Source organism: Orycteropus afer, unplaced genomic scaffold, assembly GCF_000298275.1.
Source record: "Orycteropus afer afer isolate SDZICR_OR568_19922 unplaced genomic scaffold, OryAfe1.0 scaffold00255, whole genome shotgun sequence".
NCBI lineage: Eukaryota > Metazoa > Chordata > Mammalia > Tubulidentata > Orycteropodidae > Orycteropus > Orycteropus afer.
Genome location: NW_006921842.1, coordinates 3327191 through 3346817, shown reverse-complemented (window position 1 = coordinate 3346817; position 19627 = coordinate 3327191). Strand labels below are relative to the sequence as shown.

The 19627-nt window shown below is 38.1% G+C and overlaps 1 protein-coding gene across 1 annotated transcript in view; it reads right to left on the bottom strand.

Annotated features, from left to right (window-relative positions):
• Positions 1 to 19627, bottom strand: part of CARMIL1 (capping protein regulator and myosin 1 linker 1) — a 295366-nt gene that overhangs the window by 126765 nt on the left and 148974 nt on the right. The window contains exons 21-22 of the mRNA XM_042782185.1: positions 10577 to 10705; positions 9334 to 9465 (exon numbers count right to left, since the gene is read on the bottom strand). Coding sequence (XP_042638119.1) covers positions 9334 to 9465; positions 10577 to 10705 — 261 coding nt within the window. The remainder of the gene's footprint in view (positions 1 to 9333; positions 9466 to 10576; positions 10706 to 19627) is intronic.

Genomic DNA, 19627 nt, shown 5'->3' with positions numbered 1-19627 from the left:
GAGAGTTCTTGCGGTTACTGGAAAGGAGAACCACTTCTTAAGTCCCTGGAATCTGGTAGAGTGCAGTCTCTTTAGGTTGTCTCTATCTGCTGGTCACATGTTGATTTGTTTTGTCTTGTTTTTAGGATTTAATATTTTGAAAAGGTGAAGCTGGTTTGTTTTATTTTATTATTGATTAGGTGTGTTGGGTCTCTCTGCTGTTTTCTTTGTGACGGTGGAATCACTGTGTGTAGTGTGGATAAGTCTTTTTGTTTTCCATAAAGAGGGTTTAGAGTTCGAAGCGGGAGGTTTTATGGTAATTGGCTGAATACGGTTTCTTCTATTGAATGAGTGAAGTTACTGGCAGAGAAGTTGGGAGCAGAAGAAGGAAAGCCTGGTGTTGCTAGGGTCTGTTTCTAGGGCTTTGAGCAGGCTATTACTGATGACGTATTTATTTGCAAGACCGCAGCTCAACCTCAGGGAAGATTTCTATTGTTAGGGCATCACAACTTCCCACCAATTTCAGGCACATTCAAAGACCCAGCCTCCCCGGTCCCACAGTGCCAAAGAATGGCTCTAAGGCAATATTCCCGGGACTGCGGTTTCTTCACTTTCCCTGCCCCGTCTGCCCGTGTTGCTGACACAATCCCACCAGACTGCTAATGGCTGGTTCTGGAGTTTGTCTGGAGTTTACTGCCCACCTGCGGTGCCAAAGATGCACGCAATTTCAGCTGTGTTGGAGTTGGGGGAGTACCTGGTAGTGACCTGCGGTCCAGATCTCTGTGACAAAGAAAAGCACGATGTCTCCCAGTCTGACCCCAGTCCACTCTGTGACCCGCTGGGAGGGGAGGGAGCTAGCCTTCCTGTTGCAACAGTGAGTTCTCCACCGAATCTCAGCAGTGGTACCCGCGCCTGCCTGCACCCAGACAACCCAAATTACCAACAAAATCAGCTGCTGGAGGCAGGTCTCTGCCACTGCCCACTGGAATATTAGAGTGGTCGCTGGTATGCTGTTATAAGGTGTCTTCTTTCTTGGCTCGGGGATCTCAGGTGGCCGCCCTTGTGCAGCAGACAGTGACTGACCCAGGAAAGTTTCCAATACTTCTCTCGGGTGCTCATCCATCCTCCGCCAGTAGCACTTTCCTAAATAATCTCCCTGTGCCTTTCCTCTAATTCTGCTCTTCTGTGTTTGGTGCATTCTGATTCGGTGAGCTGTTCAGAGCACTAAAGTTCCTAATTCAAACTGTTGTGCCTAGTTTTCCAATTCCTTAGACGCCAGAGGGAAAAAGTGTGCTGCTCACTGGCGAGACTCCATTTTGAATCCCATTTTGTTACTGCATGTTTTACAGAACAGAATTGCTCCACAGAGTTTTCTTGGCTTTAATCTTTATAGAAACAGATCATCAGAGTTTTCTTCTATGTTGTTACTGGGTGGGTTCAAACCACCAATCATTAAGTTAATAGTCAAACTGAGCAGACCCTGGGTTTAAACTGTGATAACTGGATTTTTTTTCCACTTCTCTCCCCAGTCACAGTTACTAAGAACTATATTTATGACTGTAAAAATAACTAATTGTACTTAGAACACCTGTATAATATCTGTAAAATAAATTGGATTAATATTGTTAATATGGCAGCCACACATTCTCATATTTAGGCAATGAGTCAATGACTTGCTATAATTCATATTAAGCAAGTATAGCTTCTATGCTAATATACTCTGAAGTCTTTCTTTCACAGTGTTGAAAAAAAAAGAAAACTCAATTAGAGAACTCTTCTGGCAAAACTGAGTTAATACTTGACAAAATGCCACCTAAATCCCACAGGTCTCATTTCCTACGTAAAGCTGAAGTTTAACAGTGATGTACTTCACAGGTTAACCCCTAAGTGAAATCAAGAACTTCCCAGTCCAAAACAAGCACCTTAAAATTTAAGTCTAGAAGAGTGAAATGAAAGTTTCCTTATGTTTAAACATTCAGATACCACTTATTCATCTATTATGACTCCAGGAATAAATGCTAGGATCAAAAGAGGAAAAATAGGAAGAGGTACCATTTTATGTTCTGTACCTAAAATAGGCCACTCTAGAGGAAAAAAAAAATCAGCTATTTTCAAAGAAGAAATTTCTCTAAACATATGGCTTTCTTCTCCTCCAGGAAGTCTGTTAAGCAGTCTGGCCATTTCTTTTGGCTTCTTAAATGCTATTTTTTGAAATACTGCTCAAAGAGTTATTTGAAATTATTCTCATCCAATATTCAAAATGTCTCTCTCTGACCATGAATTACAGGATGACTAAATATTAAGGCTGGAAAAAATCTAATCATCTTGAGGCCAAGGCAAGCTTGTACAAGAAGGAAGCTTACCCAAAAAAGTTAGGCATCTTGCTTAAGGCACACAGCTAGTTGTAACAAACACAGGACATAAATCCAGGTCTGCTAGGCCTGGTTTCTTTCGTTTTTCCTTTTTTTTAATTCACTATAATAAACACGTATTTTTACAAAATAATGTATTAATTTTTTTTTATAAAATAATTCTTCCTCTTTGGCTTTTGACTAGTATAAATGTTAATTATAGAGAATTTGAGAAATAGAGAAAAGACTCTCTTAATCTGGGAAAAATTTGATACAGGTAGTGAAATAAGTAAGGAATACAGTAGCTTAGTAAGTACCTCAACACTGATTAAATTAAAAATATACTTTCCTGCCTAATTTTTTAAAAAAATGTCAAGGCATGGGAAAGCTATAAAAAAAATGGGAATTTTTTTTTCTTTTTTTTTTTTTTAATTGTGATTTGGGTGAAAGTTTACAGAGCAAATTCACTTTCCATACATCAGTTCACATACACTCTGTCTCATGACACTGACTACAATTTACTACAATGCAACAGCTCCCCTCCCACTTCCTCCCCATAGTTACCTCTTCCTTGTGTCCTTCCCTCCATGCATTCCTGCCCCCTGAGCTATGTCCCTGTGCATACACAGCCCTTCTATTCTCCCATGATTGTTCTCTCCAAGGAGTGTATGTACCTCAGGTAAATGTTCACCTCATATGCCTATCTTTCGTTTGGCTGGAAGCCACTGGTGTGGGTTCAATTCCAGACCTGAAGGGTAGCTAGGGGCCATAATCTCAGTGGTTCCATCAGGCTCTATCAGACCAGCAAACCTGGTCTTTTTTTCTTATTTTTTAAAAAATGATTTTGAGTTTTATTCCACATTGTTCTCCCACTCTATTCAGGATCTCTTACATAGATCCCTCCCCCTGCCCCAAGTGGTTGTCAGTGGTAGCCGGGCACCATCTAGTTCTTCTGGTCTCATAGTCATATAGAGGCTGAGTATCGCATGATGTACCAGTCATATGGACTAATTTTTTCCATGAATCTTTGGTTTTCTTTATTCTTCTTTGTTCTGGACGAGGAGATACCCATTGATACATCTAGATGGATGCTTGCAAGCTTTTAAGATCTCAGTCACTACTCACCAAAGTGAGAGGTGGGACAATGGTGTGTAGTATGTTATGCCAATTGAGCTTGATGTCCCCTGTGATTGTGGTCCCAAGCCCATGGGTCCAACTACTTGCTCCATCTGGGAAGCTGGCTGTGCCCAAAAAGCGACCACAACCTTGTCCCGTGTCAGCTCTACTGTACGGCTGGGAATTCTTACAGAACATAGCAATACATTTGCAGAAACACTGTCTGACAACCCCACATGGTCTTGGGCATACCCCAAATGGGGAATATTTTTAAATAGTAAAAGGATGTCCACTTGGAAGGAAATAGAAAGGAAGCCAACTACATTCACCTTACTGAAAGCAGCAAAAATGAAATGTGTTCCAGCTTAAAAGGAAATGAATCAATAACATTAAATTAAGAAATTTTGATTGAGGATTTGCTATGATTCATGTCAGATACCCCCAAAGGAAAGGAACTTGAAACTTAGAAGGATTGAGAATAATAAAAATAAGCAGAAAGTGATAGGCGTTTGGAAGTCTTGGACCTTGGAGACATTGAGAATAAGAGAAAGGCACACTGTGACACCTGCAAGTAAAGAAGCAGTGGTAAAGGCAAACACATGACATTTAACAAGGGGCCATAAACTCAGCATAGGAAAAAAATGTGGGGAATGTCTAGTAATAGAAGAATATTTTTGGTCCTAAATATATTTACATCATTTTAAGCTTTTAAAAATCCAAATGTACCTTACTTCAGATCTTTGCCCTCTCACTAATAACCAGTTGTTGACTTACGGTGATCTCATGGGTATCACAGAAGAACTGTGCTCCATAGGGTTTTCAATGGCTGATTTTTCACAAGTAGATCACCAAACTTTTATTCTGGAAGTCCAAATTCAAGATGTCGCCTCTTGGTAGGCTTGAACTTCCAACCTTTCAGTTAGCAGCCAAGCACATTAATAGTTTGTACCATTCAATGAGTCCTTTGTCTTCTATTCCCTCCCAATCAAGACTGACAAGGGTTTATTTCAGCTCTTCGCTGCTTCCCCTTTTGTTCCCCAGTCATCAGAACAGTCCTCCACGCAGTCCCTGGCTTGCAGGGCTGATTTTTAGGTTAATTTTTAGGTTAATTCTTATGTCCTAGAGCTCTGGTAGCATAGTGCCTAAGGCACTTGACTGCTAACCAGAAGGCTGGTGGTTCAAACCCACCAGCCACTCCTTGGAGGGAAGGTTGGGCAATCTACTTCCGTAGTGCTACTGCCTCGGCAACCCAAGGAGGGGTTGCTATGAGTCGGGTCCAACTTGATGGCATATACCAACAACAACAACAACACTCGGCAATATCCAAGCTGTTTGTGCTGTCAGGATCGCTGCCAGACGGTAGCTCCGAGATAAAAGAAGAGAGAAGTGAGCAGAAAAGGAGGGACTTCCCTACCACTAAGAAAGAAGAGCTGGGAGCATCTTTTGAACCTGACATGCCTGCCCTGAGAACCTCCTAGAACCAGGATAAGATTGATGCCAAGATTCACGGAGATCTCCAAGGAATGCAGAGACCACACATGGTGAAAGCAGTTAAAGATTTTTTTCCCAGAGCTGACAGAGTGAGAAAGCCTTCCCTTAGAGGAGACATCTTGAATTTGGACTTCCAGCCACCTAAAGTGTGAGAAAATAAATTTCTGTTTGCTAAAAAAAAAAAAAAAAAGAGTTTATTTCAACCATTTGGTACAATGAGAAGGAAATGGACATAAAAGGTACAGCATTGTGGTTTAGAACAATAGAAACAAGTGACAGGAAGAAGTTGATAGGGAAGTTCCTGCTGCAATGTTCCATGCCAATTTAAATGCCTGACATTCTTAGTACGTAAGGAGTTCTTACAAATATTTCAAAGGAAAATGTAGGCAATGGACACGTGTAAGTAATTTGCAAAAGGAGACAGAATGCGTAGTAAAATTACGACCAATATTGATGCATCACTGGTTATTAACGATGTTCAAAGACATCACTTTTTTACCCATTACAATGACAAATATTAAAAACTTGATATACTAAGCAGCAGGGAGGAAGAGGTAAAATGAGCAGTTAGTCTGCACTATAGGAGGGCAGTTTAAGAATATTTATAAAAGTATAAAATGGATGTACCATTTGACTTAGCAATGTGTCAATTAGAGGAATTTAACCTATAACTAGGTTAAATTTAACCTTGGATGGTGCAAATGGCTTGCACTTGACTAATGACCTAAAGGTTGGCAATTTGAATTCACCTAGCAGTGCCAAAGAAGAAAGACCTGTTAATCTGTTTCCATAAAAAGTAAAGTCAAGAAAATGCTATGGAGTAGTTTTACTTTGTAACACATGGGTCACCATGAGTTGGCACTGACTCGAAGGCAATGGGTTAACCGAACAGCATTAATCAGAAATTAAAAAATAAATTATGCTGATACATCTAAATAATAGAATAACATGTAGCCTTTTAAAATGATAATACTTATTCGCTGATCGAGAATGATATTAATGATGCTAAGCCCAATATAAAAGGGCTACTAATCTATATGGATAGGAGCTCTGGTAGCATAGTGCCTAAGGCACTTGCCTGCTAACCAGACGGCTGGTGGTTCAAACCCACCAGCACTCGTCGGAAGGAAGGTTGGGCAATCCTACTTCCATAGTGATACTGCCTCGGAAACCCAAGGAGGGGTCGCTATGAGTCGGGGCCGACTCGACGGCAAACAACAACAACAACAACAATCTATATGGATGGTATGATCACATTTAAGTAAAACTGTGTGTATAAGCAAAGAATACCTACAAATTCACTAAAAATATTAACAATGATGCTAGGTCTGGGATTATTTTTCTTTTTTATACTTGTTATATTGTTTAAATGCTTCACAAAAAGTAAACTTCATTTTTACCCTCAGAAATATTCAACCAAAGTTGATTTTGTTTAATATACGTAAGAAGTATCCTATCCTTCATGAAGGATCAAACAAGTTCTATAGGTAACAAGTGGTCTGTCAGAACTCTATACCAACCCACCAGTCTCTTTTCTACCCATCTATCTCTGCTCAGAAAAAAATGACAAATAAAATAAATACAATGCAGAATAGTATCTCCATATTATACCCACTCCTCAGTTATAGACATGTCTAGGTGTCAAACACCAGACCACAGAGTGAAATTGGTGTTATGTGAGAGTCGGAGACCATGCCCCATCTTCAGTACTGGTATCTCCCTGCACCTCACCCCCCAGCCACTCACTGCCTGTCAAGATGCACATGGTGTGGTGTACCCCTTCCCCCACAATGTCTTTTCCACTATTGTGGAGTCAGTGAGAATTGGGGGTAGTTGGGTGTTGCTTGCCTCCCAGTGCCTTCCCTGGGTGGGGACTGTGCTTGTCCTCTGTCTTAGCCCCAGGCCCTGCATCCCCATGCGGCCCCCTTCTCTCGCCCTTCCTTTCTCTCTGACTGCCCCCACCCCATGCCACCTTCAAATCCTTTATCAGCCTACCCCTGCCTACCCTCAATATAATGTCATCTCACTGTTTCCCTTCACCCTCTGTAGCTAAACCAAGATGTCGTCACACATATGAATGAGAGAAACTGTCCTGCAGATGGTTGGCTGCCATCCCTCGTGTGGCCTAATCATTGTTGACAACTATGGTATATTATTTCAGGTACTCTACAGAGGGCACCCAACACCCGGCCATGGTTCTACTGGGGCCCAGACCATTGGAGGAACCACCTTAGAATTTTTTTCAAGTTGTCCTAAATGTGAAATGTTGGATAATAAGACAGTCAACAAGTGAGAACTAGGTGTATAAGCAAAGGAAGACAGGGACTTAAACTCCTAAATAATCCACAACATTTTCTATCTCACTTACATAATTTGCAAAGAGAGCAATTAACATTATTGCAAAGTTATTTTGAGTTATGTATTGAATCCTGACGTGCTGCCCTAATTGTTTTCTCAAAAGAAAATAGACCAAATAATTATAGAAATTTAGAAAAGGTTTTACAAGTCATCAATGAACAGGCAGATAGGAAATGATGAAAACTTCCTAAATGTGAAATTTCTCTGGTGTAGCTATTTGATAAAGTTCATGTTGTTGTTAATTGTCACAGAGTTCTTTCCAACCCATGGTGATCCTATGTACAAAAGAATGAAACAATGCCTGGGCCTGTCCTATCCTTACTAATATTTGAGCTCATTATTGTAGTCATATGTAAAACCATCTCTTTGAGGCTCTTCCACTTTAGCACTAATCCTCTGCTTTACCAAGCATGATGTTCTTCTCTGGGGACTGGTCCCTCCTGATAACATGTCCAAAGTATGTAAGATGAAGTGTCACCACCTTTCTTTCTAAGAAGCATTCTAGCTGTACTGCCTCCAAGACAGATTTGTTCATTCTTCTGGCAGTCCATGGCATACTCAATATTCATCACCAACACCAGAATTCAAATGCAACAATTCTTCTGTGGTCTCCTTTACTCATTGTGGATAACATTCTGAAGAATGGGAATTCAGGACACTTAATTGTGCTCATGAGGAACCTGTATATAGACCAAGAGGCAATTGTTCCAACAGAACAAGGGAATGCTGAATGGTTTAAATTAGAAAAGGTATGCATCAGGATTGTAGCCTTTCACCATACTTACTCAATCTGAATGCTGGGCAAATAATCCGAGAAGTTGGACTACATGAAGAAGAATGTGGAATCAGAATTGGTGTAAGACTCATTTAACAACCTGTGATATGCAGATGGCACAAGCTTGCCTGCTGAAAGTGAAGTAGACTTGAAGCACTTATTGATGAAGATTAAAGACGACAGCCTCAACATAAAGAAAACAAAAATCCTCACAACTGGACCAATAAGCAACATCATGATAAACAGAGAAAAGAATGAAGTTGTCAAAGATTTCACTTTTCACAAATCCACAATCAACATCCAAGGAAGCAGCAGTCAAGAAAACAAGTGACATATTGCATTGGGCAAATCTGCTGCAAAAGGTCTCTTTAGTGTTCAAAAGCAAAGATGTCACTTTGAGCATTAAGGTGAACTTGACCCAAGCCATGGTTTATAAAGGTACCTTAAGAAAAATCCGACCTTAGATTACTCTTGTTGTTTATGCCAGTTGCTGTTGAGTCAATTCCAACTCATAGAGACTCCATGTGTGTGGAGTAGAATCGTGTTTCACAGAATTCTTAATGGCTGACTTCTTCTAAGTAGATTACTAGGCCCTTCTTCTGAGGTGTCTCTGGAAGGGTTTGAACCGCTAACCTTTTGGCCAGTAGTTGAATGCTTAATTTCTTGAGTTACACTACCCTTTAAAATTTCAGAGATTTTTTTTCTCCCTCATATTCAGTTAGTGAGCCAATAGGCAGGTCTCTGCTACTTTCGGTACCTTGTAACAGCATTCTAAATCCCTTTCCTAGCCTTTCAACAAGCTTCTTAAAATGATCAAGATCTATTTACCTTGGCAGACTCCTCAAGTAAGCAACATCTAGTCACTGTGAGCACAGCTCCTATCATCTTTCCCATTTTCTAAATCAAGTGTAATAACATAAGACTTTTTCCTGAAGCAGAACTCTCTTTCTGCCTTTAAGCAGAAATCATTCATTATCTTATCAGTGAAGCCACTGGCAACCTATAATAAGTACATATAGAGATTTACCATCAAAAATGAAATTGAGAGATTTTTCTTGACCTCATTATGTAAGAAGTTATTCCATAGCTCATGAAAGAAGTTGGAAAAGACACACTCTGCAATTTTTTATTAGCTATGCATGAGTGTACATGTACATGAGTACATACACACACATACTCCTATAAAACATGTAGGTAGAGTACAAAATATACATATAGTTGAATCATAATAACTGCATTTTCAAAAATAAAAAAAACACAAACCTTTAGTTGTTCATCGACAACTCTTGTAACTTCTCCAGCCATTGATTCCAGGGTCTCCTGAATTGGACTAGATGATAAGCCACCGGCTCCTGCCCAAGATGCACCACCAACATGGTATAAATTTGGTAACAACTGAAAGAAAAATAAAAACTAATCTCTCCATAACTAAAAAAAAAATTTAAATAAGCACTAAAGTCACTGCAGACTTAATAAAAAGTATGGAGAATACCAACAGTGGAAGAAACATTATTAAGGATAAGCTATTCTTGATCAAAGACCCTTCTTAGAGATTAATTAACTGAGGTCCTGGTTCTTTACAGGCATTATGTGATACATCACAACAAGAGACAGTAGGCTGGAGATTAGGAGACCTTCAAGGTGGCCACCTCTGTTATTAACCAGTTTTGAGACTATAGGAACACTATACTGCCTCCTTGTGCCCTAAAGTCCACATCTAGGGTATGGGAGTATTTATGACTTGTAAATAAATATCCTACTTATGACAGTCAGTCATTGTGTGATTCCAATAACAGAGTCAGAACCAGACCCTAGGTTTTGTGACTGCCAGCTAGTCCTCTCTAGTAAGTCACGCACTAGAACCAAAGTCTAATTTTAGAGGAGACAGAGGGGAGTTTCATGGTATCAGCTTAAAACTAGAAAATTTTAAATGAGTTGTTACTTACGTGAACTACAACTACTCAGATATTCAGGGCCCTTTGCAAATCACATTGGCCCTCTGCTCTTCATTTTACATTTTGGTTATTGATAATTAGTATGAATACACAAAGGAGGCAAAGACAATTTCATTATTCTACACACTAGTTCTCTTAGAATTGGGTAGAGAGGTGAAGGTAGTTAGAATTAATTTCTAGAACTGAATTTACAAGTATCTTTTTCTTATGAAATACTTAAAACATAAACAAAAAAGTGAATAAAGAAACTTCCCTGTACTCATCAAAAAGCCTCAGCTGGATATTCAATCTTTGTCACCACTTATTTCATCTAAATCCCCAACTTCCTGCCTTGCCTTATTATCACTAATTTTGAAGCAATTTTATTATTTTATAGTTTATAAAACTGGATTTTTCTTATTATTAATTTATCCATGCTCACATCTTTCCTTTTTATCACAAACAATGAAGAGATTTTATACTTCATAAGGGCCTTTATACAACCTAAATAGTCTTCAACCACCTTTAAATGCACACCGCTTTAAATACACACTGACTGAAGTGGAACTCACCGTCTTAGAGTTCTTAGCATCACGCATGAGCCTTTCTGCTGATTTTAAATCTTCCTGGACAGCATCTCCCCCACAATTTCGTAAAGAGTTGAGATGGTCTTGTACTTTCACACATATTCTGTCAATCATCTACTCCAAACCAGAGAAATAACAGCAAGCATCCAAGTCAGGACAGCCAATATTCAGATAGAAAGAAACACAGAATAAATAAGGATGAAAAGTTCCTCTTACTGGAATCTTGAAGAATGCCGGGTCTGGGCATTTAATATTTTAGCTTAACTACATAAGAAATCCCTTGGTAGCATTAAATCCGGGGAGGGGAGGGAACCCTTAAGGCATCTTAAGGTCTGATGAGCTACTTCTGAAAAATCAGCCACTGAAAAACCCTATGAGATAACAGTTCCACTCTGACATATTCGGCATCCCTATATGAGTCACAGTCAACTTGAAGGTAACTGAGTGCCAGGCACAGTGGTAGGCACTAGGGAAACAGAAATGGAATGTGTAACCCGGAGATTGTCGAGCTGACTAAAAATGATACCCACGGCCAAGGAGTCACAATATTATAAAAACCAGAACATCCTCTGAAGGTTGATTTCTTTTTAATTAGTTCAATTACATCAGATAGTCTTTGATATAAATTAAGAACTATCAAGAAATAAAAGCAAGTTGAAGTTTTATTATATTAATATAGCTAAACATAGATAATAACAATAATGTTAATAACATCTAACTCTATTCCAATCAAGACCCCTTCCATAGTAATTGCACCTGAATTATTTCCAGTTGTTACATGAGTTTAAATATAAAACCCAAGGGAAATGGTAGATCACTAATGTAGACAAAAACAAAAAACTAACAACAACAAATCCAAAAAGATAAAACTGTGTTTGTATATATTTGTATGTATAGGGAGAAGAACCATTAAGCAAGCTAACAAATCTAAAGGAAAAGATAACCACATCACTATTTTAAAAGTTTCTCCAGTGTTTAGGTCAGAGCTGTAAGTTACCTATTTTATATTCTTAAAAAAATTATTAATTCTCCATAGATCTCACATGTCAAAAGTCTCAACCCATCTAATAATTCACTTGGCAAAGGTGACAATCTACTAATATTCTTTTTTATTTAAATACACATGTCTATTGTTTATTAAGTTCTTTTTAAAAAACAAAAATTATTTTGCTGTTGTTGAGAATATACAGAGCAAAACACACAGTTTCTATATGCATAGTTCAGTGACACCGACTGCATTCTTTGAGTTGTGCGACCCTTCTTACCTCCCTACTAAGTTGTTCCTCTGCCAGGAACATAAACTCACTGTCCCCTAAGTTTCCTATCTAATCTTTCAAGTTGCTGTCAATCTGATCATATACAGATAGTTCTTAAAAGAGCATAATGCTTAAAGCAGACTTTTTTTTTTTTTTTTACTAGTTAAGCTGAACTATTGTTTAGCTTTGGGATCTCAGGTAGCATAGTGCCTAAGGCACTTGACTGCTAACCAGAAGGCTGGCAGTTCAAACCCACCAGCCACTCCTCGGAAGGAAGGTGGGGCAATCCTACTTCCGTAGTGATACTGCCTCGGAAACCCAAGGAGGGGTCACTATGAGTCAGGGCCGACTTGACAGCACACAACAACAACAACATTGTTTAGCTTTTATTATTTGAAATCACAACTACAGGAAGTCAAAGTCTGACCCTTTCCCCTCCAAAATTCCAAAACAGTAGAAACGTTACTCCACTGCTAAAAAGACTTCAAGTCTAATAACAGATTCCGTGTGCAATGCTGCAGCTCCAGCATCTCCCTTGCCTTTCCCTTTTGTATGATGCAGTCTATAATGTCTACCTGAAAAGATGAGTCTTCTTTTCTCATGTATTATGAAGATAAATCAAGTAAAATAACACCACTTGAAGCACCTATTCTGTTGACAAAGGGTCAGTCATGTCAACTTAGATGTACAGTAAGAACAGCTCTTGAAACTGTAAGATTTATTGAGGCTATATAAGTGAACTATCTTTAGCTACCTATGGGAAAAAGAAGTTATATGTATAATGCTCCTCCTATCATATTGTCTCTCCTAAAATCTAAGCTTTTAGGTAGGGATCATATCTTAATTTTTTGCATTTACAAAATACCCTGCAAAGAGCTATCTATATGTTCAAAAGCATCTTAATTGATATATATCCTAACTCTCCTAAGTATTGTATTGATCTGTGCTTCTGGAAGCAAGAATGGTCATCAATAATTCATACCTTACCAAGAATGACTACCTAATGTCAAGAGACAAAAGAAACTACATACTAAGAAGGGAAAGGATACACGTCCGGGGCCACAATAGACTAATTGGAGAGGTATGTGACTGTGGTACTGTAAAGATGATCATCTTTAATAATCATGAGATACCAAAGAGACTCATGAAATATGCACTAAGCATTCACCATGGACTGGGGGTTTAAAGGAATTCAACAAAATGGTCTTTAATTTTGTCATTTTTCAATCACATCTAAAAGTAACATAAAAATTTAGTTCTTCAATTCAAAGAGGACATAAAATCTCACATATTGCTAACATTCTTCTGAGCACATACTTGCCAAAGTTTAGCATAGCCCAAAATATTACATTCAGACTCTTTATAGCTAAACAGCTCAAGTCCTATAAAAGCTAAATCATTTATTGAAGATGATACAAAATTAGAGACTGCAAATTAAAAATCTCAAAAAAAGGAAATAAAGAATTTTGTCTGTCTTTTATGTCCATCAGTTCATAATTTGAGACCTTAAGATACACAAAAGGAGCTCTGGTGGTACAGTGCCTAAGGCATGTGACTGCTAACCAGAACATTGGTGGTTCAAACCCACCAACCATTCCAAGGGAAAAAGATAAGGCAACCTACTTCTGTGAAGATTTACCACCTTGGATACTCAATGGGAGTCTCTATGAGTCAGAATCAACTTGATGGCAGTGGGTTTGTTTTTTTGTTTTTTTTTTGTAGCTATACAAAGTATGAAAAGTAAAGAAGATTGCACTCTCAAAGATTTAAGGATATACAATCCAAAATAAAGACATTCAATCTGAAGGACTGTAAATGAATTCTTCTCGGGATATCCCTTCAGAAGACATCATGGTAGATGACTACACTCAGGCTTTTTAGTTTAACCTATTTTATCATCAGCGCCAGTGTTTAATATTTCTAAAACCAAACAGAAAAGTGGTTGACTACCAAGAATTTGAACACCTATAATCACAAGAAGTTCACTTCATTCCAAGGAAATGTATACTCTGTCATTGTGAGATATGGACTTCTTTGAGTCTTAATCTATGTTTCCATGTGCTACCTACAAATCCCATGTTCTCCTTCTTGAACGCACTAAACAGTAACAATCTCTTTTCCACATGACAGTCTTTCACATACTTGAACACAGTTATCCTTTCTCCTCTAATCTTCCTTTCTTCAGGCCAAATATTCCTTGTTCCTTTTGCTATTCTTACTGTGACAGAGTTCTTAGGTTCTTAGTCCCTATATCACTTTTCCTCAGAATGCTTTCTTCTGTCTAGAACTCTCATGAAGTATGCTCTTCCTCAATAATATGGACCATAACACAGAAAGAGTGGAAAGGTAAGCATAGACCTGAACATGGTTATCACCTCTCTTACTATAAAAAGTCCACTTTTATTAACATAGTACAAGGCAAATTGGATTCTCTGACAATCATATCACACCACTAACTCACATCACAGTTGCTGGTGACTAGTTAACCTTCTTCAAATATGCTAGGCTGCTGAATCCAAGCACCAGACATAGAAATATTAGCAATCGATGCCATCTGTGTTTGTTTATGACTTGTTATAATTGTTCTTCTTCTGAGCAAAAAGCTTACTCATATCTTTCTTTGCATTTATTCATAAAAAATCTTGTCTTTTCCCATGTCAAATTCTTTACTCAATTTAAGAAAAAATATACTGAATACTTAGCCCTCAGGCAAGTCAAAAATGCCATCACACAACTTAAAATTGTAGAAATGGTAAGAAATCCTCACCATTAATAGTAGCACAGGATTTAAAGTGCCATATTATAAGATCTACAAGGACATATGCATTTTTCTTATTCACCCCGAAATCCTCATTCCCTAAAATAGTGCCTGCCATATGACCTACTTCTATAAGAATTTATTCCATCCCACTCCTGTGGCTTCCAACCAAACAAAAGACAGGCATATGAACTGAACATTTACAATAGGTAGATATACTCCTTGGAGAGATCAATCATGGGGGAATAGAAGGGCTGTGTATGCACAGGGAGACAGCATGGGGGGCAGGAGTGCATGGGAGGTAAGACACAGGGAAAAGGTAATTATGGGGAGGAAGTGGGAGGGGAGCTGTTGCATTGTGGTAAATTGTAGTCAATTTCACGAGACAAAGTGTATGTGAGCTGCTGTATGGAAAGTGAATTTGCTCTGTAAACTTTCACCAAATCACAATAAAATTTTTTTTAAAAAAGTATTTATTCAGTGCATAAATGAATGATAAAATAAAAAAACAAACCCATTGCAGTGTAGTCAATTCTGACTCATAGTGACCCTATAACACACAGTAGAACTGGTCCACAGGGTTTCCAAGGTTGTAAATCTTTACAGAAACAGACTGCCTCATCTTTCTCCCATAGAGCTGTTGGTGGGCTCATACTACTGACCTTTCTCTTAGTAACTGAGTGCTTAACCACAACACCACTAGGGCTCCTTTAATGATTAAAAGAGAACCAAAAACCCAAATTCATTGCTATCAAGTCATTCTCACTCGTAGTGACCACAAAGGACAGAGTAGAACTGCCCTATAAAGTTTCCAAGGCTATATATCTCTATAGAGACAGACTGCCACATCTTTATTCTGCACAATGACTGGTGAATTAGAACCACTGACCTTCTGTTCACAGCTGAGAGCTTAACCACTGTGCCACCAGGGCTCTTTAAATGAATGACAGCTTTAAACTATCAGCCATGGGATGGACCATGTCTAGCTGACGGCTGGGTAGCTTCCCATCTTAAGGGATTTCTACGGGTTGAGAGGTGAGGAGAGAATTTCAAAGAACGAACACCAGCAGTGCTACATGTAGAGGCTCATGACTCCTATTTCCTCATTAGGAGCAGAAGCATATGATAGTGGGAGATTGGACTGAAAGTTAGGTTAGGGCAAGACAATGTAGGGCTCAAACACAAGCTAAAGAGTTTGAACACAGTGTACAAGGCACAAAGCACTCCCTGGAGTTGGGGGAAGGGACAAAGAAGAGCTTGCTTTTAAAATTACCCAACTAGTCTATTCACTGCCTGTGCCTCCTTCTGCTCGACACAGCCTTTATGTCAGTCAAGGATGCTGAGCCACTATGAGTATTATGAGATACAGGATTTTTAGCTCCTCACAATTGTGAAAGGAGCTGGAGAAATGAAGTTCAGAAAAGAGGAACAAAGAAGGAGTCACCAACCACTCCTCAAACTGAATAATGTGGATGTGCTAGAATGTCTACTTGGTTAAGCTGAGAACAACAGTCCTTAGACTCCTCTTTCTTTTATAGTTTCCAGTTAGAACTGTTAAAAGAGGAACCTGTGGGAGATTTGAGAAGTGGAAGTGCAGCAGCCAGTGATGGACAGGTCTTCCCTAGAAGTGATGGACAGATGCAGAGATGCCCACTGGATTTCAGCCTGTCCTTGCTCCTATCTGACTGCAGCTTTAGATGACCAACAATAGCCCCAGCCCCACCTCCAGTCATTCAAATGCAGACTCCCAGAGGTGGGAGTAACAAAGGGGCAACAGTTCCCATAAATTTCTCTATCTGCACTCCCTTCAGAATTCTATTCTTGCTGTTGAAATCTGGCTGCTTCAGTTTCCCTATAAGCCTCTAATCTTTCTTCACCAATGCTCCAGGTTGGTGACAGAGGTCATGTTTCAAAAAGTTACAAAATGAATGAGTAGCAAAAAGGTCATGACAACAACTGTAAAGATTTTGCACACAGAAGAAAGGAAAGAATATGCTAAAGAGCTCGATGCATCAAACTGTCCTTACATTTTTCTTAAGAGTGAAAAGACTTAAGAATAGAAGTGGCAAACTATGGCAGTGGGTCAGTTCCAAGCTTTTTTTGTAAATAAAGTTTTATTGCAACAGCCATATTCATTTATTTACATACTGTCTATGGTTGCCTTTGTGTTACAAGGGAAGTGTTGAGTGGTTGCAATAGAGAGTGTATGGGCTACAAAGTAAAAAATATTAGTATCTAACCCCTTACAGAAAAAGTTTCCTGACCCCTGCTTGACAGCTTATGAGCAAGAAAAGAAGGAAACAAGAGAATAGGTGGAGTGTTGAGTCTTACAAAGGTCTTTCCTGAACAAAGAAAGTCAACAGACTAAATAAAGAGAGTTATGAGACCTCAATGCTTCATTAAACATATTTTAAGTCCTTCAGTATCACCTGACTGATAACTGGCTATGGGGTTGACAGGGTAGGAGCAATATTCACAGAGGATCTATTCTTTATTTATTCAGATTCCTGGAAACTTCAAGGGAAGTCTCCCCTACAGCAATTGAAAAGATTAAAATTTGAAAATTGCTAATCATAATGTCTTAGGAAATCCCCAAAGCAAAAAGGTAGCAATATACCTACTACATAATGACTCAGATAATTGAGAATGATACCACCTATGCAGAATTCAACATCTATATAAGCCTCCTGTGTACAATTTTTTCTCCGTTGAGAAGATGAAACTTACTTTTAAAAAACAGCATTAAAAGTTGCTGCAGCAATTTTTTGGATGGGCAAATCTCTTCTGAATGAGGAAAAAAGTTGAAAAGATATTACATTAAAAAAATAAGCCTGGATTATAGTAGCTCATAAAGGAACCTAAGGCAAAGGTCCAACGTAAGATTTTAACACTCTTATTTCATTTAATGTTAAACACTAAAACTAGGAAATAACAGTAAGCTATAAAGTACTAGGGTAATATTAATCCTCTATTGGGAAAAAAAGTCATATTTTTAAGCCATTGGTAAAGTCAAAATAATGTTTTATTTCTCAAAACTCCCTGCTACTTCACTGATACTTATAACTATATTTTCTAATTTTTTTCAACACTAATAGTTTTACCTTTTCTTATATAAATAATAAATGCTTACTGTAAAATATTCAAGCAATACTAGAGTATAGGAGAATAAAGCTCACCTAATCACATCACCTGAATATTTTTGTAAATGTTCTTTTGCAAATCTCTAAGCTTATCTATAGAGCCAGACGTATAAATTTTATCTAATCCATAAATTTTATTTAATTTTATCTAATCTAATCTATTGGGATTATTATACAGGCTGCTTGTATTACAGATGTCTTTTTTCATTCTCTTTTAAGAAAAAAAAATTAAACTGATATCTGTGCAAGGTAAAAAAAAAAAAAAAGGACAAACCATTCTATGGCCTGTCAGTTCTTCTTAATGTGCAGAGATGAACCCTTTTTGAAAATCTTCTAATTCTTTAATTCTTTTGGTGGCATACATTTCAAATTTAAATAGACTTATCTTTATGTTTTTAGCAATGAATTCTAGAAAATAGCAGTTGGTCTCATGAAATAAAAACTAAATATTTAGGATACCTGTACTACCACTCAACTTTCTCTTCTTCAAGTCCTAATTTAAGTTTTATTATTTTTACATTATCAAGATATTCAACATTTACATTCTGTCATGGAACAAGAATCAAGTCTTCCCATCTTGTCTAAGTTGATATAGTGCCTAAGGTATATAACTGGTAACCAGAAGAATGGCAGTTCAAAGCCACCAGCTACTCCTCAGAAGGAAGACTGGGCAATCTACTTCCACAGAGATAAAACCAAAACCAAACTCACTGCCATCATCAAGTCGATTTGACTCATAGTAACCCCTCCTTGGGTTTCTGAGGCGATATCTCTATGGAAGTAGTTGCCCAATCTTCCTTGTGAGGAGTGGCTGGTGGGTTTGACCCACCAGCCTTCTGGTTAGCAGTCAAAAGCCTTAGGCACTATGCCACCAAAGCTCCCACCTTGGAAACCCAAGAAGGGGTCTCTATGAGTAGAATCAACTTGACAACAATGAGTTTGCCTTTTTGGTTTTTGAAAAGGCAGTTACAAAGTTATGGTTATTGGATTCACAGAGATAGAAATGTGACAGTGGCAACAACAACAGGCTCAAACATAGCAACAATTGTGAGGATGACACGAGACCAAGCAAAATTTCGTTCTGTTGTACACAGGGCTGCTGCAAGTTATAACTGACTCAATGTCACCTAACAACAACAATGACACTGCAGAGTAGATTGCCCCAAAGCAGGACTTTTTATTTTTATTTTTTTAGTATTATTTCAGCTTTCCCTTCTGCTATAGTTTTTTATTTATATAATAGGCTAGAAAATCTCAAGCTACTTTTTCATACAGGGTAGGTGGGTAAAACTTCTATGTCCAAATTTGAAGTGTTTTTTTTTAACCTCAAATCTTTTATAGAATAGCTAGGCATAGAATTCTTGGCCCAAAAGTAATCTACCTCTGAACTTTGATGACATTATCTTGTTCCCGTCTAGTAGTGATTGAGAGATTGGTGCTAAGAATTAGTGTTTGTTCCCTTGTAAAACAGTGATTTATTCTCTCTGAACTCTAAGATTTTCTTTAAAAGTTTCACCACGATGTGCCCAGGTGTGGGTCTTTATCTCATTAATTCAGATTAATTTTGATATAATTTTCTATATATATGTATGTGCTTTCTTTTTAATATATTATACTATGTACTGTTTATATTAGAGTCTTTTTTTAATTTTGAAGCTCTTATTAGAGGCATGATGACCATTTTGAATCTCCTTGTCATTTTCATTTACTTTTTTCTCATGTTTCATCTCTTTGTTTTTTTACAACATGCTATAGAGATTTCCTTGATTTTTTTTTTTTTTTCTCCTGGAGAAACAGTTTAGTTTTTGAGCTATCAGTTTACTCTGGTGGTGTAATGCCTAAGGCATTTGACTGCTAACCAGAAGGCTGGCAGTTCAAACCC